Raw genomic sequence first — 25086 nt, forward strand, 5'->3', positions numbered from 1 at the left:
ATCGTCTCAATACCAGGCTTCAGGGTGCTTTTTGGTCTAGCCATTGATATAAACTGCCTCAAGAATAATCCCTTCGTCATTGTGATCACAATTCAGGTAGAACTGGAATAATCAACCTCTCCCTCTGCATTAAACCAGGCAAAGTTTCCATCCCTGGGTACCATTGTCTTTCTTGACGGACAGGGTGAGTCAGAAGGAAACGTACTCACCCCCATTCATTTTCTGCTTATTATTTCCTGCAGTGAGGTTTCCTTGTATAATAAACAGCTTCTGTGGGTGTTTGAGCTGCTCTAAAAAGAGAACATGCTGTTCCCGTGTGTAGAATGCTTTCTGAAGGAAGCATCACAGTGAACACAGAGCAGAAGCTTGGCTCACAGGTGGCAGGAGTTTGTCTGCAGTGTTCTGCGTAGAGCAGAGAGTCAAGCCATCTTCATTTCTGATTGATTGCAGGCATGGTATGGAGGTCAATGGGTCCTTGGCCTCTCTCCTGGATTCAAGTCCTTCTTAGCCACTGATAGGTTATGTGACCATAGGGAGGTTGTTTAACCTTCCTGAACATTCATTTTCTCAAGTATAAAATGGGGATAATAGAATTTGCCTTATAGGCTTGCATATAAAATAAGAATTATTGACAGAAAGCAGGGCATAAATGTCCAATAAGTGGTAGCTGTCTATGAAGCCACTGTTGTTACTGGGTTCCTTTTTCACTATGTGGCTTCAGGTAGCTGATAGAAGCTCTGTGAGCCTCAATTTCCTCACCTGAAAAGTGGAGTCAATATCTCACTGAGCTGGTGTGAGGATTAAATGAGATGCTGTGCAGGTGTTTAGCACAGCATCAGGTATGATGTTAATATTGATAGATGCATTTTCTTCACACTCACCCATCTTTTTCTGCCTGTTGGCTTATGGTTGAAATTCCTTCATGACGGTTTCCATTTCCAGAGATATATTGTTAACAAGTATATACCACCAAATGAAACTGATTTGCTTTTTTTTTTTTTTTTTTTGAGGCATAGTCTTTGTCACCCAGGCTGGAATGCAGTGGCACGATCTTGGCTCACTGCAACCTCCGCCTCCCAGGTTCAAGCGATTCTCCTGCATCAGCCTCCTGAGTAGCTGGGATTACAGGTGCATGCCACCATGTCCAGCTAATTTTTGTATTTTTAGTAGAGACGAGGTTTCACCATGTTGGTCCCGCTGGTCTCGAACTCCTGACCTTGTGATCCACCTGCCTCAGCCTCCCAAAGTGCTGAGATTACAGGTGTGAGCCACCATGCCTGGCCATGAAGCTGATTTTTTTTTTTTTTTTTTTTTTTTTTTTTTTTTTTTTTTGAGACGGAGTCTCGCTGTGTCTCCCAGGCTGGAGTGCAGTGGCGTGATCTCGGCTCACTGCAAGCTCCGCCTCCCGGGTTCACGCCATTCTCCCGCCTCAGCCTCCCAAGTAGCTGAGACTACAGGCGCCCGCCACCACGCCCGGCTAGTTTTTTGTATTTTTAGTAGAGACGGGGTTTCACCATGTTAGCCAGGATAGTCTCGATCTCCTGACCTCGTGATCCACCCGCCTCGGCCTCCCAAAGTGCTGGGATTACAGGCTTGAGCCACCGCGCCCGGCCGAAGCTGATTTTTTTAAACCATCATTTAACATTTTCTCCATAAGGTGGCAAGGAGGAGGAGTATATGGGAACTGGGTACCTTGAGGGACCCCAGGACAGGGGACAGGGAGGCTGAGGTTGGCATGTTGTCCACTGCATTTATTTGCCAGCCACACACTCTTCCTGTCCAAACTAACTTCTCTGCCTCAAGGACCGGGAGACTCTGCCTTTCAACCTGAGAGAAACCAGGTCAGCTTTAATGAAAATTGGAGTTGGTGTGGGGCAGTGGAGGCTTTTCACAGCTATTGTTTAGCTGATGAAGCAGGTGCTTCTCCATCTTTGGAGCCTGTCTTCATTACCTGCGGACCTCATCCTTATCAACCCGGAGCACACTTGTGTCTATTTTGGCTAAACACCAAACAGTTGAGGCTGGTACTGTAAAAGGTTCCCTCCAAATGCCCCCTTGGTCTTCCTCTGTTAGAGATCTGGATCACAACCCTCAAAAACCATGTCCCTTATGCCACCTGAGTGGTTTGATGATTAATTAGGCACAGATGTGACACTGGGTTCTCGCAATGGCCTGTGGGTCACACGTTACTTTCCTTTTAATTTTCATCAGCAGCAGCTGCCTTAAAGCCAGTTAAGATGGTGGTCGCAGTCTCACACCCTGAGGCTCCTCCTGGGTTGGGTGAGGGGAACACCCCGTTAAGCTGGGGGAACTGGGGCTGCCACCAGGAGGCGCGAGGGGCCTTCGCCTGAGGAGAGGGGTGGGCAGGTACCTCCAGCCGAGAAGGGCGCAGCGGCCGGAGGCACAGGTCTCCCCAGTACCACTTCCACCAAGTGAGTTCGAGGAAGTACCTGGGATCTTTGATCTAACGCGAAAGGCTTTCCTAGCGAGCTCTTGAGAGCTGAGAACCCACGCCCTCCACCTCTAGTCCACGGCTTTGCCGCTCCAGGACCCGAAGTTAACGTATGCTGCTGGGGATTGACAAACCCAAAGCCTCTCTGGTTTCACCACTGGCTCCTTAGACTTCTGTACTGAATGACACTTATGTGAGTCAGGGGCTGGGGGGACGTGATCCTCGAAGTGTGGTCCCCAGACTGGCTGTATCAGTGTCGGCATCCCGCAGGACCTGGTTGGAAATGCATGTTCTTAGGCCCTACTACAGACCTCTTAAATCTGAGACTGCGTCTGCGGGGAGCGCCATCTGTGCGCCACTATCCTTGGGGGTGGACCAGGAGGCGGCTCGAGGGTGCTCCCACTTTGGGGTCACGCGCGGCGCCGGGCGCTCCGACCGCCGGGCTCCCGGGCTCGGTGGTCACGTGGGCTCAGGCACTACTCCCCTCTACCCTCCTCTCGGTCTTTAAAAGGAAGAAGGGGCTTATCGTTTAGTCGCTTGTGATCTTTTCAGTTTCTCCAACTGCTGGCTTTTTGGACACCCACTCCCCCGCTCGGAGGCAGTTGCAAGCGCAGTGGCTGCGAGAAATAACTGCCTCTTGAAACTTGCAGGGCGGAGAGCAGGCGGCGAGCGCTGGGCCGGGGAGGGACCACCCGAGCTGCGACGGGCCCCGGGGCTGCGGGGCAGGGCTAGCGCCCTGAGCCTGGGCTGCAGGAGCTGCGCTCGCTTTCCTCAACAGGTGGCCGCGGGGCGCGCGCCAGGAGCCCCATAATGCTGGAAAAGCACGTGTCCGCATTTTAGAGAAGGCAAGGCCCGTGTGTTTATCTGCAAGGTAAGCGCCCCTTCGCTCGAGATGTCATTTAATTGTCTCATTTTGTTTGAAATCCTGCGGTGAGAAACCAGTCATGTTGAGAACAATAAAAGACCAAAAAAACGGTCACCAAAACCAACTGTCTTGAAAGCTACTGGAAAGATGGAAAATGTATGCTTTGATTAAATGTCTTCATTCAAGACACCGGCAAGTTAACTTATTTAGTTTGTGCTGTGAGCTCTGGGTTGCTTGTGCTAATATGAATGTCTGAAAAACTTTTTTTTTTCCTGTGGTTTTCCTCGATGGATTTCCCCACTGTGGGTGAAATGACAGTGGAGTTGAACACACTTTCTGATTGAAATTTGAGGGCCTAGGAAGATGTACACGTCTCAGGCAGATGATAGGGGTTTTAAAATGTATTAATTGGCATTCCTTAGCCATATCAGCAAGCTGCGTTCCTCCTTTCCTGGGCAGACCAAGCTAAGCTCTATCTGGTCTCCTTTATTTGCTGAAGAGGAGTCCAACAACTGCCTTCTAACACCCTGTGTGTTATTCTTCTGGGAAGGATAATATTAAGTCAAGTGAATGTTATATTTGTGGAAAAAACTTTGAGTGGACTTCTATTTAGGAAAGTAAGGTTGATTTACTTTTACTTGCTGTTTAAAAAGCAGGATTGTGTTTGGGTGTGGTAGGCAACATTTTGAAGGAAAGAGTTTGCCTTATTTTGCTTTATTTCTAGTATTTACATGGGCATTCCATTAGAAAGTTTTATTTTTGCTCTAAGTTTCGTGACTCAGTGTCTAGTGAGGGGAAAGATGTTTGTCATTTAAAGAGTGAACATGTGAAAGGAAAGACTTTTCTGAGAGTGTTGTAAAAAGCAAATGTAATGTGACTATGAAAAGAATATGATTAACATCTTTGACTCCTATTTTTTCTGAAGAAAATGTATTTTGACATGAGTTCTAGAGGGAAACTAAGGATCTGTTTATCAATAGGCATTAGAGTATACACCTTAGGATTGCATTTTACGTTCAAGCAATTTTTTAGATGAATTTCTGAAACGTTCTCATTTTAAAAGCCATGAGACACTTGTTAACACTGAAGTCTTGCTCAAGACATAGAAGTCGCTGAAATCAATTAACATGTTTAGGACACATTTCGTAGTGTTCTGAGGGATGTGAATAAATCACAGTTTGCATTTCTCAGAATGTATTTATAATTCAGAAAAGGTAAAATTTAGTAGCAAATTCAACCCATAACCATATAATTAACATTTAATAGATATTGATATGTTCACTTTTAAGAATAAGACAATGAGATTTTCTTTAAGTGTGTATTGAACACATAATGATTCAAAATTCATCTTGTGATAAGTTTAGGTGATGTTTTGAGTCATTTTATAGAATATAAATGTGGATAAAATATAAAATACTGAAGGCTGAACTTGAAGTGTTTAATGGTAAGTTTTTGATAATACATCTAGAACCCTTGAGAATTGTATGCTTGAACGTTAGATGTCATAATTCAGTGTCTAGCACACTGTTTTATGTGCAATAGCACTTAAAAAAATTAGGCTACTGCAGTATAATTTACATACAGTAAAATTTAGCCTCTGTAAGTGTACCTCTATGAATTCTGACAGATGCACAGTCATGTAACCAGCACCACAGACAAGACACAAGACAGTTCCATCACCCCAAAAGTCCCCTTTGTACCTCCACCTACCCCACTGCCCCTGAAAATGACTGATCAAAACTACATAATAAATATGTAGTTTTGCTCTTTAGTGTGTTTTTACTTAGACATATTTTCCTTCACTTTTTTTTGAAAGAAAAACCTGTTTTTCCCTTTTTATAGGATGAGTCAGTTTGTGGTATTTTGAATTCTAGTACCTTGGGATAAATCAAGGCAAAGACAATGTTACTTGCAAATGGGAAACTAGAGACTTGGACTAAGTGTTAAATTCATATAGGGCTAATAGATTTAGTTCTTCGCAGATTTAGATTCTATTGTGGTTTAAACCTTTGGTTATGGCATATATCATTAGTTATCCTGAACTGAAATACAAGGCCATTAAAAGTTATTTATATCATATTAGTAGAATGCATCATTCTGGTATAATCTTTGAATTTTAAAACTTCTATATTAAAAAAAAAACTACTTTCATTATACCTGAGATTAAGAAAGCTACCTGAAATTGCATATTATCAAATAGTGAGAAGCAAAAGAGGGTTTGAAAATGACAAATTGAAGACATTTAAAATGCAGAGTGATTACAATTGCTGAAGGTAAAATATTTATCTTCATAGGGGCTTAGGTCTGTACCCAACTTATTTGTAGATGTCAGGATTTTTAAATTTCTCTGCTCATGTCTTAAAGTCTAGATTTTCCTGGTGGGTGGAGATGCAAAATGTTTTGTAAACTAATAGTTTTCACTGTTTAATACAGTATTCAATTCAGTATGCAGTTAGGAGCCTGTTATTGGTAGGTACTGCTAATATACATATATAAAATTGATGTCTTTTTCCTTTTTCCTTTGTTCTATGAAAAACAGCCTGTATTTTAAATATGTAACTTACCTTGCATACCCAGTTACAGTGGTAGTAACTAGGATATGCAGAGTAGCAAGTTTATGAGGAACCAGCAAACTGGATAGTTGGCCTTCCTAGCTGGAATTATGACAGGTCTTGAAAATGAAGGGCATTTAGTGGAGAATCTTTGTGTGGGTGTACTTGAGAGAGGACAGGAGAGTTAGGGTGACCTGGAAAGATAGATTGCTGGCCTTGTATGTTTCCTCAAAGCCAGACTGCAGCATTTTGTTAATAAATTGTTGTGTGTTCTACTGTCAAACCCAGGCCTGGAAGGGGAGTTGAGAGCATTCAACCTAACTTCTGGATTGGCCGTGTCATCTTGAATCTCTTCACTCAGAATTCTCTCTAACCCTGCCCCAAATGAATATTTGAATTTGGTCCAGTTCCTACAGAGCATGGTCTGTGGCTGTTGTTGGTATTAGGCAAGAGCAGAGACTTGCTGTTGAGAGAGAAGACACTCAAGAAGACTGATGAACTCTCTCCCACCCCTGCCTTTGAGGCTTGGTCCTCTTGCCCTTTTCAAGCCCTCAAAACTCTATTTCCTATTCAACTAAATAAGCACCAATTGGTTACTAGGAGAATTAGCTTTTCCTCATTTTGGAAGGAAGCAGGGTTTCCTGATGTACATGTTCTTAAGAATTATATGCAAATCAGTTGTTAATGATGAATTCTATGGTGATTTTGGAGTGTTTTATCTTCCTAATATTAAATTAATTGAGGGCCTTAATATTTTGTTTTGAAAGAATATATTTAAAAAGGCTGGGTATGGTGGCTCACGCCTGTAATCTCAGCACTTTGGGAGGCCTAGGTGGCCAGGAGTTCGAGATCAGCCTGGCCAAATAATGAAACCTTTGTCTATTAAGAATACAAAAAATTAGCTGGCCGTGGTGGCTCATGCCTATAATCCCAGCTACTCAGGAGGCTGAGGCATGAGAATTGCTTGAACCTGGGAGGCAGAGGTTACAGTGAGCTGAGATCATGCCACTGCATTCCAGCCTGGGCAACAAAGCAAGACTCTATCTCTAAATAAATAATAAATAAATAAATAGAATGCATTTAAATATAATAATTGGCCAGGTGTGGTGGCTCATGCCTGTGATCTCAGCACTTTGGGAGGCCGAGGTGGGAGGATTGCTTGAGGCCAGGAGTTCGAGACCAATCTGGGCAACACAGTGAGACACCATCTGTACAAAAATTTAAAAATTAACTGGGCATGATGGTGCATGCCTTTAGTCCCAGCTACCTGGGGGGTTGAGTTTGGAGGATCCCTTGAGCCCAGGAGGTCAAGGCTGTAGTGGGCCATGATCTTACCACTACACTCCAGCCTGGGTTACAGAGCAAGACCTTGTCTCACAAAAAAAGAAAGCGAATAATTGTCAAACAGCTGCTTAGGCACATCAAGGATGCTTGCTGCTTAAGAAATCTTTTAAAATCTTTTCCATGAATTTCCTTCTAGTTGCTGCTTTGTGAGTGTGAATTTTTTACTTCTGTAGGGCACAAAAATGTGGGGCATTTGAACTGAATGCTTGGGAAAGTGTGATGGGCAGGTGGAAGAAGAATAGGGATGAGCTGTCTAAGTCCTCCTAGTCTGCAAGCTTGAGAATATGGCATCAGGAATATGTGACATTTTGTCCACACACACAGTGTTGGCAGGCGACCAGCAGCCCAGCTATCTGGACTAGAGGTGATGGATTTCTGTAGAACGGAAGTCAAAAAGTAAAATTAGGAGGCAAAAATCTTCAGGGTGGCCATAAAGACATTGTAACTTGTCTGGAAATTCCAACCAACACTGTATGTGTATCCAATGACATACCAATAGACTGGCTTCATCTTCTTGGATGTGTAATAATACCTTACAGAATCATTTCGTTTCTTTTTCTTTTTCTTTTTTTTTTTTTTGAGATGGAGTTTTGCTCTTGTTGCCCAGGCTGGAGTGTAATGGCACGATCTTGGCTCACTGCAACCTCTGCCTTCTGGGTTCAAGTGATTGTCCTGCCTCAGCCTCCCGAGTAGCTGGGATTACAGGCATGTACCACCATGCCCGGCTAATTTTGTATTTTTAGTAGAGACAAGGTTTTGCTGTGTTAGCCAGGATGCTCTCGACCTCCTGACCTCATGATCTGCCCACCTTGGCCTCCCAAAGTGCTGAGATTACAGGTGTGAGCCACCGCGCCCGGTCTCAGAATCCTTTCACAGACATCTCATTTCATCCTTAGAGCACTGTGAAAAGATACAGCACCAAATAGGTACCTGTTTCTACTGAAGAAGATGTGGCAGCTCAGGGAATTTGTGGATTTGTCTAAGATTGCCTGACTTTCAGGCAGAGCTGGGGCTAGAATGATTGTTCTGCTCTGTCCGTTGATAGAATATACATAAGAACAGGCTTGATGGTGGCTGACCTTGTTTTTTTTTTTTTTTTTTTTTTTTTTTTGAGACAGTTTTGCTCGTCACCCAGGTTGGAGTGCAGTGGTGCAATCTCAGCTCACCGCAACCTCCACCTCCCCGGTTCAAGTGATTCTCCTGCCTCAGCCTCCTGAGTAGCTGGGTTTACAGGGATGCGCTGCCACGCCTGGCTAATTTTGTATTTTTAGTAGAGACTGGGTTTCTCCATGTTGTTCAGGCTGGTCTTGAACTCCTGACCTCAGGTGATCCACCCACCTCGGCCTCCCAAAGTGCTGGGATTACAGGCATGACCCATCCATGCCCAGGTGACTGATTTCTCTTTTTTTTTTTTTTTTTAAATGGAATCTCTCTCTGTCGCCCAGCTGGAGTGCAGTGGCATGATCTCGGCTCACTGCAACTTCCGCCTCCCAGATTCAAGCAATTCTACTGCCCCAGCCTCCCAAGTAGCTGGGATTACAGGTATGCACCACCATACTCAGCTAATTTTTGTATTTTCAGTAGAGATGGGGTTTCACCATGTTGGTTAGGCTGGTCTCGAACTCCTGACCTCATGATCTGCCCGCCTTGGCCTCCCAAAGTGCTGGTATTACAGGCGTGAGCCACCACGCCCGGCCCTGATTTCTTATTAACTAGATTTATAGTTGCTTTGATAAAAATCAGTCTAGTCTTTTTGGAGTGTCTTTCTGTCATTTCTAGGGCCAACCTTTTTCTTCTCCATGAATCACTGTCAATATTGGGAATTTTAAATACCTTTTTTTAAATTCAGAAGCCATAGTATGTTCCCCAGCCAGTATGTTAGAACACCATGCATGATCCCATGTGTACAAAAAGCTTTCTGGCTGAATTCGGATGTGACCTGAGAGGGCCAAACAGAGGGGTATGTGCTGGGGGAGTGAGAGAAATCTCTAGACAGAACACAGGGCTGTTCCCCACCCAGGATATGGACCAACTATTTTAGGTTATGGTGACTAATTAAAGAAAATTGACATGCAAATAAATGAATAATTCTTAGAATCAGGATGTCTGGTACTGGTTCTTTGGTTGGCCAGGTGAAATTCCATGCCAGGCCCAACAATTAAACTCTTTAGAGACTTTTTTTTTCCTGTTGTACCAGAACATTGTACTGAGGCCATGTTTGAACATTCAAACGATGTGTTGGGAAAATGCTGCCTTACAATGTTAAATTAAATCTTTTGGGGAGTCTTTCCTTTGACCAGTTTATATCTCTGTTTTAGAGGAGGGCTTCTCAACCAGAATGGGTTTGTTGATTTATTTTTATAGACCTCTGGTAGAGAAGAGACCCCCCCCCTTTTTAATTTTTTTTTACTACCTGTTGTCCTGTCTCAGAGAACTATTACAATGGTGTAAGTTCATCATTCCTTCCCCTTATTATGGCTCTGCTTAGGAAGAAAAAATCTTTGCCTTGGCTACCAAGTTCCTATCTATTCAAGATGCCACTGACAAAGAGTGAATCTGTGAATCACATGAATCTGGTATATCTGAAATATATCCAAACAAAAAGCACCTAGCCTTTTAATGACTCTCCAGAAGTCAGTTCTCTGACTGTAATTATCATCCTTTTGGGGGTATGTGGAAATTCTACACAAGTTGATTGGTGATATGTTGAGATGTGAGATCTATATTTTCTAAGCAAAGTTGCCATGCACCTGATTGATTGGCTAGGTGCATCCTGGCGTTTGTCGTTTGTTGGTGTGGTCTGATAGTTGGTTTCACCACTGCTGGGTACCTAGAGTCATCACATCCATAGAGACAGAATGTAGGCTGGTGGTTGCCAGGGGCTGGGGGAAGGGAGGAGTGGGGAATTTGTTTAACAGATAGAGGCTTTTAGTTTTGCAAGATGAAATGAGTTCTAGAGATTGGTTGCACAACAATGTGAATATACTTAACACTACTGAACTTTATACTTAGAAATGGCTAGGATGGTAAATTTTATGTTACCTGTATTTTAATACACACACACACAAAAACTTTGGGCCAGGCACGGTGACTTACACCTGTAATCCCAGTACTTTGGGAGGCTGAGGCGGGCAAATCATAAGGTCAGGAGTTCGAGACCAGCCTGGCCAACATGGTGAAATGCCGCCTCTACTAAAAATACAAAAAATTAGCCGGGTTTGGTGATGGGCACCTGTAATCCCAGCTACTTGGGAGGCTGAGATAGGAGAATCGCTTGAACCCGGGAGGTGGAAGTTGTAGTGAGCCAAGATCGCGCCACTGCACTCCAGGCTGGGTGACAGTGTGAGACTCCATCTCAAAAAAAAAAAAAAAAAAAAAAAAAAGTAATGAGAGCTTACTTCAAGATGGCAGCAAAAGACAGACAGAGGAAAAAAGGCATTGGGAAAAAAAACCAACGTGCCTTGGTGATTAAAGTTAACTGAGTCAAGGGGAGAAGTCAAAGGTAACTATAATAGGCTTTTTCTATTAACACAAATAGGGAATGAGTGGTTTTGGGAAAGAAAGTGATGAATTATACCTCAGATATTATATTGTCTATTACTGTGGCCAGGCACAGTGGCTCACACCTGTAATCCCAGCACTTTGGGAGGCCAAAACAGTCAGATCACTTGAGGCGAGAAGTTCGAAACCAGCCCGGCCGACGTGGTGAAACCCTGTCTCTACTAAAAACACAAAAATTAGTGTGGTGGCATTTGCGTGTAATCCCAGCTACTCAGGAGGCTGAGGCATGATAATTGCTTGAACCTGGAAGGCAGAGGTTGCAGTGAGCTGATATGGCGCCATTGCATTCCAGCCTAGGTAACAAGAGCGAAACTCTGTCTCAAAAAAAAAAAAAAAAAAAAAAAGATTTGCCTGTAATGAGCCAGTACCCCCAGCTTTGTGCTCACTTTACATGCAAAAATTATGTTGTTTACTGTAGAGCAAAAATTGAAGGGCACATTCAAAACTGAGAGGTAGGCCAGGTGTGGTGGCTTACGCCTGTAATCCCAGCACTTTGGGAGACCGAGGCAGGTGGATCACTTGAGATCAGGAGTTCGAGACCAGCCTGGCCAACATGATGAAACCCCATCTCTACTAAAAAATACAACACATTAGCCAGTCATGGTGGTACACACCCGTAGTACAGCTACTTGAGAGGCTGAGGCAGGAGAATCGCTTGAACCTGGGAGGCAGGAGGTTGCAGTGAGCTGAGATCACGCCACTGCACTCCAGCCTGGGTGACAGAGTGAGATCCTGTCTCAAAAACAAAAAAAAGACAAAAGCAAAACAAAACCTAGAGGCAACAGATTGATAAGTGACACAGTTACACTGGTCAGTCTCTTCTGCTAATACCTGTTGTCTTTCATTATTGAAGATTCATAACGTGTTTTCTTTTTTATTTTTTTTGAGATATGGTCTTACTCTATCACCCAGGCTGGAGTGCGGTGGCATGATCTCTCCTCACTACAAACTCTGCCTCCTGGGTTTAAGCAATCCTCCTGCCTCAGGCTCTTGAGTAGCTGGGACAACAGGCACATGCCACCATGCCTGGCTAATTTTTGTAGAGATGAGGTTTCACCATGTTGCCCAGGCTGGTCTCGAACTCCTGACCTCAAGTGATCCGCCCACCTCAGGCTCCCAAAGTGTTGGGATTACAGGCGTAACTCACTCACTTGGCCTCAGTGTATTTTAATATTGGTTGAGACTAGCCTTGCTCATTGATCTTCTCTTTTAGGGTTTACTTGGTTATTCTTGCTTATTTTTCCATAACAACTTTCATTTTTATTTAATCCTGTGTTTTCTAGTTTTAAAGACTATTTTATAATAAATTTTCATCATTAAACTCTTGTGCTTAAACTGTTGATTAAACAAACAAACAATGAAGAGATGAATGAAGCAGAAAATGTGAGTTTCATGCCTCACATTCCCACTCCTCTGAGGTTAATATTTTCATATATATATTTTCAGGATGTATTTGTAATCTCATACAAATGTGTGTATTTTTTTAATGAAAATATTTAAATTTTTGTAGTTACACCTGTAGCTCTAACTAACTTGGCAATATCCTCTGTGTTTCTTTACAGCCATTATACTTGCCCACGAATCTTTGAGAACATTATAATGACCTTTGTGCCTCTTCTTGCAAGGTGTTTTCTCAGCTGTTATCTCAAGACATGGATATAAAAAATTCACCATCTAGCCTTAATTCTCCTTCCTCCTACAACTGCAGTCAATCCATCTTACCCCTGGAGCACGGCTCTATATACATACCTTCCTCCTATGTAGAGAGCCACCATGAATATCCAGCCATGACATTCTATAGCCCTGCTGTGATGAATTACAGCATTTCCAGCAATGTCACTAACTTGGAAGGTGGGCCTGGTCGGCAGACCGCAAGCCCAAATGTGTTGTGGCCAACACCTGGACACCTTTCTCCTTTAGCAGTCCATCGCCAGTTATCACATCTATATGCAGAACCTCAAAAGAGTCCCTGGTGTGAAGCAAGATCACTAGAACACACCTTACCTGTAAACAGGTAAGTCCAGTCTTCATTCTGAATTATAGTTCCTAGCCATTTCTCAAATCACTTTATGGTTTAGTGAGAAGGAAATAATATGTTAGACAAGGTCTTTATTTTAATTTTAATTTTTATTTTTTTGAGACGGAGTCTCGCTCTGTCGCCCAGGCTGGAGTGCAGTGGCACCATCTTGGCTCACTGCAAGCTCCACCTCCCGATTTCACGCCATTCTCCTGCCTCAGCCTCTCGAGTAGCTGGGACTACAGGTGCCCATCACCACGTCTGGCTAATTTTTTGTATTTTTAGTAGAGAGGGGGTTTCACCATGTTAGCCAGGATGGTCTCGATCTCCTGACCTCGTGATCCACCCGCCTTGGCCTCCCAAAGTGCTGGGATTACAGTTGTGAACCACTGCGCCTGGCCTAAGTTCTTTATTTTATTAATTACATAGTTTACTTAGAGCACCCAAAACACAGGATGCCCTGTTCTATTCTGATACTTTAGTTCTCATTAAAAAGTGGTATGTGTACATCAGTGTTGTGGGGAGAATTTGCTATCATGACTATTGTCTTTATACAGTAAAGACTGAACTTAAGTCACTCTTTTTCTTTTTTTGAGACAGGGTCTCGCTCTGTCACTCAGACTGGAGTACAATGGCGTGATCTCGGCTCACTGCAACCTCCACCTCCTGGGTTCAAGCGATTCTAGTGCCTTAGCCCCCTGAGTAGCTGGGATTACAGGCGTGTGCCACCATGCTTAGCTCATTTTTTTTTTTTTTGTATTTTTAGTAGAGACAGGGTTTCACTATGTTGGCCAGGCTGGTCTTGAACTCCTGACCTCAAATGATCCGCCTGCCTTGGCCTCCCAAAGTGCTGGGATTATAGACGTGATGAACAACTGCGCCTGGTCTGAACTTAAGTCACTGTTAACGGAGTTATTTGGATTTGAAAAATGATTTTTACTTTACTTTCAGTTTTAGAGTCGTCTTATAGTGAAATCACAATTTAATGTTAATGACAAATTGTTTCCAGGATAAAAGTAACTGTGGCAGTATTACAACTTAAATTCTAGACATGCAAAGCCTGAAAAGACAGATGATTGGTATAAGCTTTTTAACCATGAACTAAAATAATAACATTATATAAAGATTGGTGGAAACTATTGATGTATAGGCTTCAGTTAACATTCCCTGAAGTTATAAAGGATGTGTGTACTCTTTAAATGCAAGGTAATGTTATGGGTTATTTCCATCTAATTATTAACATTTCTAATGATAATAGGTATGAAGGGAAGGGATGGTATAATGAGAAAGGAGAGAGGGAGATAAACATCTAAAACAAAGTACTAAGGGCATATTGGATATTGAAATTCGTTACTTTCAAATATTATCATAAAACTTTGAGATGGTAACATTGCACCGTAATTCTTTTTTTCTTCTTTTAAAAACATTTTACTCATTGGTAAAATAAAGAAGAGAATATAAACATTGTGGATAACTTTTTTAAAGTAATGGTTTTTTTTTTCTTCCTTCTTTAAAGGAAGACATATTTTGTTTCTGAGCATGAATTATAATCAAAGTTCTGCTAATTTTGTGGCAAATTAATCCATGATATAATTACCTTCATTTATAAATCAATAATACCTTCACCATTCTCTTTCTAAAAGAACCATGCCCTGGCAACATCAGGAACTAGCCAGATGTGTTTTGGGGCCTGCCTGGGGCTCCCTTGCTAGACTCTCTGTTCCTTTATGAACCTCAAGCCTCTGCTTCCTTCCAAGCCTTTCCAGGCCAGGCACTTGCTTGTTCTCTCTCTTCTCTTCTCTCTTCTTTTTTGTCTCTCCCTTTCTCTTCTCTTTCCCCTTTTTCTTGTCTCCCATTCATCTCAAGGTAACTTAAAGTCCATTTGTTACTCCTCTTAAAATTATTTTTATTTTATTTTTTTGAGACAGAGTCTCACTCTGTTGCCCAGGCTGGAGTACAGTGGTGCAATCTTGGCTCACTGCAACCTCTGCCTCCCGGGTTCAAGCAGTCTTCTGCTTCAGCCTCCAAAGTAACTGGGATTACAGGTGTGTGCCATCATGCCTGGCTAATTTTTGTATTTTTTAGTAGATACAGGGTTTTATCTTGTTGGCCAAGCTGGTCTCGAAATCCTGGCCTCAGGTGATATGCCCACCTTGGCCCCCCCAATGTGCTAGGATTACAGGCATGAACCATTGCTCCTGACCTGAAAGTTATTTTAAATCTAGACCTTTATCTGAAATTGCAGAGAGTGAGATGTTTGTTCTCCATTTAAATGGGAACCTAAAATGTCTGAAGGGCTGCTTAGCAATGCTGTTGGGAATGGATGTTTGAAAGTGGTTGTGTGCCTTCAGGCCCATCTATGCAGCGTTTGTGAACTCGAGTAACTACAGAAGACCAAGGCATATCCTGCCTATGGTTCAGACCTGTGGGTAAGATTTGATCTAGCCACTCCTTTCATTACACTTAGAGATGGACCCCCCCACCCCATGGCTATGACTGGTCTTCTGCAGTGACAAATGCTCATCAGCATCACGTGGATGGGCATAAACTCACCTACCCACTTTCAAACATTAGTCATTCCCCACAGCGTGGCTCTTTGAAGATATGGTATCAGTATCAAAAGCTTTGCTCTATCAGATTTCCGGGAATATATTTACCATGAACCCTGGAGGAAAAAGATTAAATTAGGCAATGTTCATGCTATTTTTTTTTTTTTCCCTAGAAAGCCCTTTTTTCCCCCTTTTATGCTCTGTTCAATGGATATTTTCTTTGCTCCCTAGAGAGACATTGAAAAGGAAGGTTAGTGGGAACCGTTGCACCAGCCCTGTTACTAGTCCAAGTTCAAAGAGGGACGCTCACTTCTGCGCTGTCTGCAGTGATTTCGCATCGGGATATCACTATGGAGTCTGGTCGTGTGAAGGATGTAAGGCCTTTTTTAAAAGAAGCATTCAAGGTACAAGAGAATTGTTAACTGCTTTAGTTTCCTACTTTTGCTTTCAAACAATTTTGCAGAGATGACTTGGCAGAAATGTCACCACTGGCCTGTTTGGCACACAAAGTATTTGATGAGCAGTTCAGAAGATCATGTGTGTTTGGGAGTGGGTTGGGTGGTGGGGTGGAATTGCAGATTTCTACCCCAGAACCCCAAAATTATATAGCCAACTCGAATGGGTCTTACTCCTCTTTCACTCACATGGGTGTTGGATAGAAGGTGTCGAGTTACAACCTTGTAAAGGTGTCTCTTGGAAAAAATGTGCTCACAAGGAGTTGCAAAGATTGTTTCTTTCTTTTACTTAAATTTAATATATAGCATGCTTAACAGTCATGATGGTGGGCTGGCTCCTGAGGAAGAGAGAATAAACACATTTTATGGAAATGGTCAGAAATCAGGAATTCAGCTGCAGTGGACTTTGAGAATTGATCTAGACACATTTCTTCCCCCAGTCTAGGAGGGTCTCAGTTCACGATCACCTTGTTTTCTGAGCTGAGTTTAGATTTTTTCCCTAACTTTCTCTAAATTCCTTCTGGACTGTTTTTTTTGTTTGTTTGTTTTAATCAACTTGTTAATGAAAATCAAACTCTGTAAAATATTTGAAGAGATTTATTCTGAGCCAAATATGAGTGACAAGTGGCCCGTGACACAGCTCTCAGATCTGAGAACATGTGCCCAAGGTGGTCAGGCCACAACTTGGTCTTATACATTTTAGAGAGACATAAGGCATTAATCAACGCATGTAAGATGTACATTGATTCAACCTGAAAAGGCAGGACAACTGAAAGCAGGGGCTTCCAAGTTACAGGCGATTCAAAGATTTTCTTGGTTGGCAGTTGGTTGAAAGAGTTATTATCAATAGGAAGCCATGACTGGGTTACAATAAGGGATTGTGGAGACCAAGGTTTTGTCATACAGATGAAACTTCCAGGTAGCAGGCTTCAGAAAGAATAGATTGTAAATGTTTCTTAGGGGACTTAAAGGGTCTGTTCTATCAGTGATTCCAAAAGGGAGAAGGGTATAATGAACCATGTCTGGCTCCCTCTTCCCATCATGGCCTAAACTTATTTTTTGGGTTAACTTTGTAATGCCCTTGGCCAAGAGGAGGGACCCATTCAGATGGTTGAGGGGCCTTAGGATTTTATTTTTTGGTTTATAAACTTCAAATTGCGCACCCCTGATTTCAAGGCTGGTCAGCCCATCTCCCTGCATGTGTCCTTGCTACACTCTCTCTCCCTTGCCAGCCCTGATTTGTTGAAGTCACTTTCTTGCTTACTCTTGTTTTCTCTTTTTGCCTGTCCCTCAATCACCCCCTCCCAGGCAACACCCTACGTTTCCATCTGAAAGCTCCCTTCCTTTTTCTATCAAAGCCCCAGCTCTTTGTTCTTTGCCAGTTAAGAAAAGCAACGTTGAGGGAATTTGTAGTGTGCAAATGGCAAATAGCAATTTACTAAATTAACTCACCGACTGATAACTCTAGATTAAGAGGATGTTTTACCTCAATCAGAGAAATACTGATAGAATCCAGGATATGGTGAGGAGTGAAATGTTGGTAAAGAGTCACCTTCCTACCTGTCCCCTGAAATTCACCCTGTATGAATGGCAGCCTCTTTGTCCCGGATTTTATACTTATTAGCTCGGTGACTTCACCTCCCAGCTGATTTCCTTCTCTGTGAAATGGAGATACTCATAGGGATTTTCTAAAGATGAAATGAGGTTGATTGATATGAAAACATATTCAGTGCTCAAATATTTTATCTGTGACAACTGTAACAGTAGATTATAAGGCCAGGTCCAGTTCCCTGCTATATGATAAGAACAATCTGGATTTTCTGAAATTCTGAACTTGATATGATGACTATTTTCTATCTTGCTGAGGTTCTAGGATTTTACCCCTTAAGAACATTTGGACCTATTACTACTAACCGTATCTTTTAAAAAGAGATCCTTCTTTTTTTTTTTTTTTTCTGTTGGGGAAACATCTGTCTGCTTGAAACATCTTTGACCCCTGAGACTACAGCTAATAACAGTTGAAAGTAAATTTCCTTGCTTCTCTGTGTTGTTTCTTCCTTCCTGCTGTATCAGATAGGAATGTCAAATTCTAAATGTGCAAAGAGGAAAGAGTTAAAGCTCTTACAGTTGTAGTGCATAAATGATCCTTTCTTTGCACTGCAGTAACTGAAAGTGGCCACTCATTTTTTAAAATTGTCTCAAATAGGCCAGGACGGTACAGTACTGAGAAATTCCTTGCATTTTTTTCTTTTCTTTTTTTTTTTTGAGACGGAGTCTCTCTCTGTCGTCCAGGCTCAGTGCAGTGGCACAATCTCGGCTCACTGCAAGCTCCACCTCCCAGGTTCATGCCATTCTCCTGCCTCAGCCTCCAAGTAGCTGGGACTACAGGCACTTGCCACTGTGCCCGGCTAATTTTTTGTATTTTTAATAGAGACCGGGTTTCACCATGTTAGCCAGGATGGTCTCGATCTCCTGACCTCATAATCTGCCCACCTCAGCCTCCCAAAGTGCTGGGATTACAGGCGTGAGCCACCGCGTCTGGCCCATTCTTTTATTTTTTATGATTTTGAACTTGTCTTGCTAACTTGATTTATAAGCTAATTGACCATATCTTACTCATGTATCTGTCCCCTTCACTGTACAAATGCACTGGAAGCTGTGTTGTGCTTGCTGTTCCATTGATACTTTGTTGGCTTCCTCACACAATGAGTTGCCGTCAGACTGTTAAGTGCCGCTGTTTCTCTCCTGGGTTATGGAGCACAGAGGAAGGAGAAAATAGGGAGAGCGACCTCATCACTTTGTCTGGTCCAGATGAAGGCGCGGCTTATTTTTCAAGCTTATCCTTTCCTTTTTGTTCTCTTTCCTGTTGGTGTTCCTTTAACAAATATTTGTTGAGCACTGTACTGGGCTCTATGGGTACAGTGGTGAGCAAGACAACAGATTACAGATTCCATGAGGACCAGGGTTTTTGTCCATTTTGCTCACCAGTAGCACTTAACAATTCCTTGCGGCCGGGCGCGGTGGCTCAAGCCTGTAATCCCAGCACTTTGGGAGGCCGAGACGGGCGGATCACGAAGTCAGGAGATCGAGACCATCCTGGCTAACACAGTGAAACCCCGTCTCTACTAAAAAATACAAAAAACTAGCCGGGCGAGGTGGCGGGCGCCTGTAGTCCCAGCTACTTGGGAGGCTGAGGCAGGAGAATGGCGTGAACCCGGGAGGCGGAGCTTGCAGTGAGCTGAGATCCGGCCACTGCACTCCAGCCTGGGTGGCAGAGCGAGACTCCGTCTAAAAAAAAAAAAAAACAATTCCTTGCATATGATTTTTCAAAATTAATTGGGCTTATACAGAGTTCTGTATCCTTTTTCACTTAATATTGTCTTATAAGCATTTCTGTGGTTAAATTTCCAGAGACTTTTTTCACAACTGTGTAATATTCTATCTTATCAGATTTAATTTATTTAACTCTTTATTGTTGAAGACCTTATCAATTATTTTCAGTTTTTTAAACAATGCTGTGGTTAATTTATTTGTTAATGAAGTTTTGAAAAAATCTCTAATAGTTTCTCTGGATATATTTTTAGAACAAATCTGTGGGATCAGAGTATATTAATGTTTAAAGTTCTTGACAGATGTTTTCAAGTGTTCAAGTCTCAAGAAGGTTGTACAGACTTGCTCTTCTGCCAGCAGCATGAGTGTCTCTTTTACCAACCTCTTGGTAGCATTGACTCTTATCAAAAAGAAAAAACCTTGCTACATTGGTATCTTTTGGTTTTAATTTGCTTCTCTTTATTAGTGAGGTAAATGTTTTCTCATAAATTTGTCTGTCATTTGTATTTTCTGTTTTGTCTTTTTTATTCAGAGCTTTTGCCCATTTTTCTATGGGGTTCTGACATTTTCCTTTTAAATTGTGTGCTTCATATATTAACCTATTATTACATGTATGACAAATATTTTTTCCACTTGACTCTGATTTTGACATACAGAAATATTTAATCTTTAAATAGTCAAATATTACCAACTTTGATGGTTTTGTATATAGTTTTTAAGCCTAAAAAGTCCTTTCACACCCAGGCATTATATAAACTTTTGCCTATGTTTTGTTATTTAATAGTTTGTTTTTACATTTTATTATTCAAAAGGAATTATTTTGGCATACTGAATGAAATAATCAAATGTATTTATCTCTAAATAGTTAATTTTCTCCACATCATTTTACTGAATAAATCCATTCATTTTTCATTGATTTTTAAAATATGGGAGTCAATTTTAAAAAGTTGAGTTTGAGATACAATTTGCATACGATAAAATTTACCTATTTTAATTATATGGATTTATGAGTTTTGAAAATATGTGTAGTCATGCAACCACCACCATAATTAAGATGGGAATTTATTATCACCCCCCAGAATTCGCTTATGTCCACTGCAACCCATTTCTCCTGAATTTCCCTGGCCCTGGGAATCACTGGTCTATTTTCTGTCCCTCTAGTTTTGCCTTTTTGAGAATGTCATACTGTATTTCAATTTGGCTTTTTACTTATGATGCTTTTGAGATTTATCTGTGTTGTTGCATGTATCAGTAGTTCATTCCTTTTTGTTGCTGAATAATATTGCAATGTATAGATATATCACTGTTCATTCATTCATTGGCATTGTTTAAAGTTTTGTGCTATTTTGAATAAAACTGTTATGAGCATTCATGCATATCTCTCTGTGCAGACATATGATTTTGTTTCTCTTGGGTACCTACGTGTAAAACTGCTAGTTGTAAGATAAGTATATGTTTATAAGAAACTAACAAATTGTTTTCCAAAGTGGCTGGACCACTTTGCATTCTTGACAACAATGTATGAGAGAGTTCCCGTTGCTTTACATCTTTGCCAAAACTGGATATTGTCAGTCTTTTCAATTTTTGCCCTTTTAATGGTATGCAATAGCATCTCATTGTGGTTTTAATTTGCATTTCCCTGATGATGATTTTGTGCATCTCTTCATGTTTCCATTGGATTTTGTTTCTCTACATATGTATAAATATGATATACAAAGTTCTTACGTATACTAGCTTTTTATTCTGATTGTTCCATTGATCTCTCTCTTCATTCTTGTATAAGAACTATTTTACATGATTCTACATTATTTGAACTATTATAGTGTTATAATGTATTTAACACCTGCTGGTACAAGTTAAAAAATGTCCTAGCCATTTTCTCTTGTTTTTTCATAGGAATGTTAGAATGATTTTATTACATGATCTTTCATCTTTAAACTCAAGGATAAGAAAGAAACAAAATTCTAAAAGCAGCAAGATAAACCTGTCTCTACTAAAAATACAAAAAATTAGCCGGACGTGGTGGCAGGCGCCTGTAGTCCCAGCTACTCGGGAGGCTGAGGCAGGAGAATGGCGTGAACCCGAGAGGTGGAGCTTGCAGCGAGCCGAGATGGCCACTGCACTCCAGCCTGGGTGACAGAGCGAGACTCTGTCTCAAAAAAAAAAAAAAAGAAAAAAAGAAACAAGTAACATACAACAGCACTCCAACATCTGGCAGCAGACTTTTCAGTGGAAACCTTACGGGCCAGGAGAGAGAGGCATGACATATTTAAAGTGACAAAGGAAAAAATTTTTACCCTATAATAGTGTATCCAGTGAAAATACCTTTCAAGCATGAAGGAGAAATACTTTCCCAGACAGACAAAAGCTAAGGGATTTCATCAACACTAGACCTGTCCTACAAGAAATGCTAAAGGGAGTTCGTCAATCTGAAAGAAAAAGATGTTAATGAGCAATAGGAAATCATCTCAAGGTACAAAACTCACTGGTAATAGTAAGTACATAGAAAACCACAGAATAGTGTAACACTGTTAATTGTGGTTTGTAAACTACTCATATATTGAGTAGAAAGCCTAAAGGAAGAACCAATGAAAAACAGTAACTATAACAACTTTTTTTTTGAGACAGAGTCTCACTCTGTCATCCAGGCTGGAGTGCAATGGTGCAATCTTGGCTCACTGCAACCTCCAACTCCCAGGTTCAAGGGATTCTTCTGCCTCAGCCTCCCAAGTAGCTGGGATTACAGGGACCCACCACCACACCCGGCTAATTTTTGTATTTTTAGTAGAGACAGGGTTTCACCATGTTGGTCAGGCTGGTCTCAAACTCCTGACCTCAGGAGATCAGCCTGCCTCAGACACATGTAGATTGAAAATAAAGAGATGGAAAAAAATATTTCATGCAAATGGAAACCAAAAAAGAGCAGAAGTAGCTATACTTACACCAGACCAAATAGAGTTCAAGACAAAAATTATAAGAGACAAAAAAGGTCACTAATAATAAAGGTGTCAATTCAGCAAGAGAATATAACAATTGTAAATATGTCTGGAGCACCCAGATATATAAAGCAAATATTATTAGAGCTAATGAGAGAGACAGACTAATACAGTAATAGCTGGACACTTCAACACCCCACTTTCACTTTCAGCATTGAACAGATCATCCAGACAGAAAATCAACAAAGAAATGTCAGATTTAATCTGCACTAAAGACCAAATGGACCTAATAGATATTTACAGAATATTTCATCCAGTGGCTGCAACATACACATTCTTTTCCTCAGCACATGGATCATTCTGAAGGATATACCATATGTTAGACCACAAAACAAGTGTTAAAACATTTTCAAGAAATGAAATCAAATCAAGTACCTTCTCTGACCACAATGGAATAAAACTAGAAATCAATAAAGAATTTTGGAAACTATACAAACATGGAAATTAAACTCCTGAACACAACCAGTCTGTCAATGAAGAAATTAAGAAGGAAATTAAAAATTTCTTGAAACAAGTGATAATGAAAACACAACATGCCACAACCTATAGGATACAGTGAAAGCTGTACTAAGAGGAAAGTTTATAGCTTAAGTGCCTGTATCAATCAAAAAAGTAGAAAAACTTGAAGTAAACAACCTAATGATGCATCTTAACTAGAAAAGCAAGAGCAAACCAAACCCAAAATTAATAGAAGAAAAGAAATATTCATAAAAAGATCAAAGCAGAAATAAATGAAATTGAAACCAAGAAAACAACACAAAAGATTCACAAAATATGAATTTTTTTTTGAGAAAATAAACCTGACAAACCTTTAACCAGACTAATATTTTTTAGTAAAGAGAGAAGAGCCAAATAAAATCAGAGATGAAAAAGGAGACATTACAATTGATACCGCAGAAATCTGAAGGATCATTAGAGGCTATCATAAGCAACTATATGCCAATAATTTGGAAAACTTGGAACAAATGGATAAATTTCTAGACATATAAAACCTGTCAATATTGAACCATGAAGAAATCCGAAACTCCAACATACCAGTAACAAGTAACAAGATCGAAGCTGTTATAAAAAGTCTCCCAGCAGGCTGGGCATAAGTGGCTCATACCTATAATCCCAGCACTTTGGGAGGTCAAGGTTGGAGGATCACCTGAACCCAGGAGTTCAAGACTAGCCTGGGCAACACAGGGAGATCCCTATCTCTACAAAAAAAAAAAAAAAAAAAAAAAAGAAAAGGAAATTAGCCAGGTGTGGTGGTGTACACCTGTAGTCCCAGCTCTCCAGGAGGATTGCTTGGGACCGGGAAGTCAAGGCTGTGGTGAGCCAAGATTGCACTACTACATTCTAGCCTGGGTGATGGAGTGTTATCAGCTCTCCAAAAAAAAAAAAAAAAAAAAAAAAAAAAAAAGTCTCTCAGCAAAGAAAAGCCCAGGATTGATGGCTTCATTGCTGAATTTTAGCAAACATTTAAAGAAGAACTAATGCCAATCCTATTCAAACAATTCTGAAAAATAGAGAAGGAGGGAATAGTTTCAAAATCATTCCGTGAGACCAGTATTACCCTGATACCAGAACCAGACAAACATCAAAAGAATATGATCAATATCCCCAATGAATATTGATACAAAAATCCACAATAAAACACAAACCAAACTCAACACATTCAAAAGATTTTTCATCATAACCAGGTGGAATTTATCCCAGGGATGCAAGGATGGTTCAACATATGAAAATTAATTTGATACAACATATCAACAGAATGAAGGTTGAAAACCATATGATAATTTCAATTGATGCTGAAAAAGCATTTGATAAAATTCAACATCTCTTCATGATAAAAACCCTAAAAAACTGGTATAGACGGAATATACCTCAACACAATAACAGACATGTATGACAGACCCGCGGCTATTACACTTAATGGGGAAAAACTGAAAACCTTTCCTCTATATGGAACATGACAAGGATGCCCACTTTCACCACTGTTATTCAACACAGTACTGGAACTCCTAGCTAAAGCAATCGGAAAAGAGAAATAAAGGGCATCTAAATTGGAAAGGAAGAAGTCAAATTATCCTAGTTTGCAGGTGATATGATCTTATATTTGGAAAAATCAAAAGACTCCACCAAAAAACTATTAGATGTAATAAATTCAGTAAAGTTGCAGAATACATAATCAACATAAATCGGTAGCATTTCTTTATGCCAACAGCAAACAATCTGAAAAAAAAAAATCTAAAGTGATCTCATTTACAGCAGCTAAAAATAAAATAAAATACCTGGGAATTAACTTAACCAAAGAAGTGAAAGGTCTCTACAATGAAAACTATAAAGCATTAGTGAAAGAAATTGAAGAGGACACAAAAAAATGGAAAGATATTCTATGTTCATGGATTGGAAGAATTAATATTGTTAATATGTCTATACTACCCAAAGCAATCTACAGATTCAGTGCAATCTCTATCAAAATACCAATGACGTTTTCACAGAAATAGAAAAAACAACCCTAAAATTTGTATGGAACCACAAAAGATCCAGAATAACCAAAGGAAGCCATTCTGAGCAAAAATATCAAAACTAGAAAAATCATATTACCTGACTATAAATTATACCATAGAGCTATAGCAACCAAAACAGCATGGTACTAGCCTAAAATAGACATATAGAGATCAATGGAACAGAATAGAGAACCCAGAAACAAATCCATACATCTACAGTTAACTCATTTTTGACCAAGGTGCAAGAACACACCTTGGGGAAAAAGTTTCTTAAATAAATGGTACTGGGAAAACTGGACATCCATGTACAGAAGAATAAAACTAGACCCCTATCTCTCACCATATATAAAAATCAAGTCCAAATGGATCAATGACTTAAATCTAAGACCTCAAACTATGAAACTACTAAAAGAAAACATGGGGAAACACTCCAGGACATTAGTTGCAGCAAAGATTTCTTCAGTAATACC

General features: G+C 40.7%; 1 protein-coding gene across 4 annotated transcripts in view; it reads left to right on the forward strand.

The window, feature by feature from the left end:
* The first annotated feature begins 2389 nt into the window (after positions 1-2389).
* Positions 2390-25086, forward strand: part of ESR2 (estrogen receptor 2) — a 69705-nt gene continuing 47008 nt past the window's right edge. For 2 of the 4 annotated variants that reach the window (XM_050797884.1, XM_050797883.1), the window contains exons 1-3: positions 2390-3323; positions 12337-12788; positions 15572-15744. In XM_050797884.1, coding sequence (XP_050653841.1) covers positions 12427-12788; positions 15572-15744 — 535 coding nt within the window. In that variant the 5' untranslated portion in view covers positions 2390-3323; positions 12337-12426. The other 2 variants (XM_050797881.1, XM_050797882.1) reach the window with 2 other exon arrangements.

This window comes from Macaca thibetana, chromosome 7 (genome assembly GCF_024542745.1).
Source record: "Macaca thibetana thibetana isolate TM-01 chromosome 7, ASM2454274v1, whole genome shotgun sequence".
NCBI lineage: Eukaryota > Metazoa > Chordata > Mammalia > Primates > Cercopithecidae > Macaca > Macaca thibetana.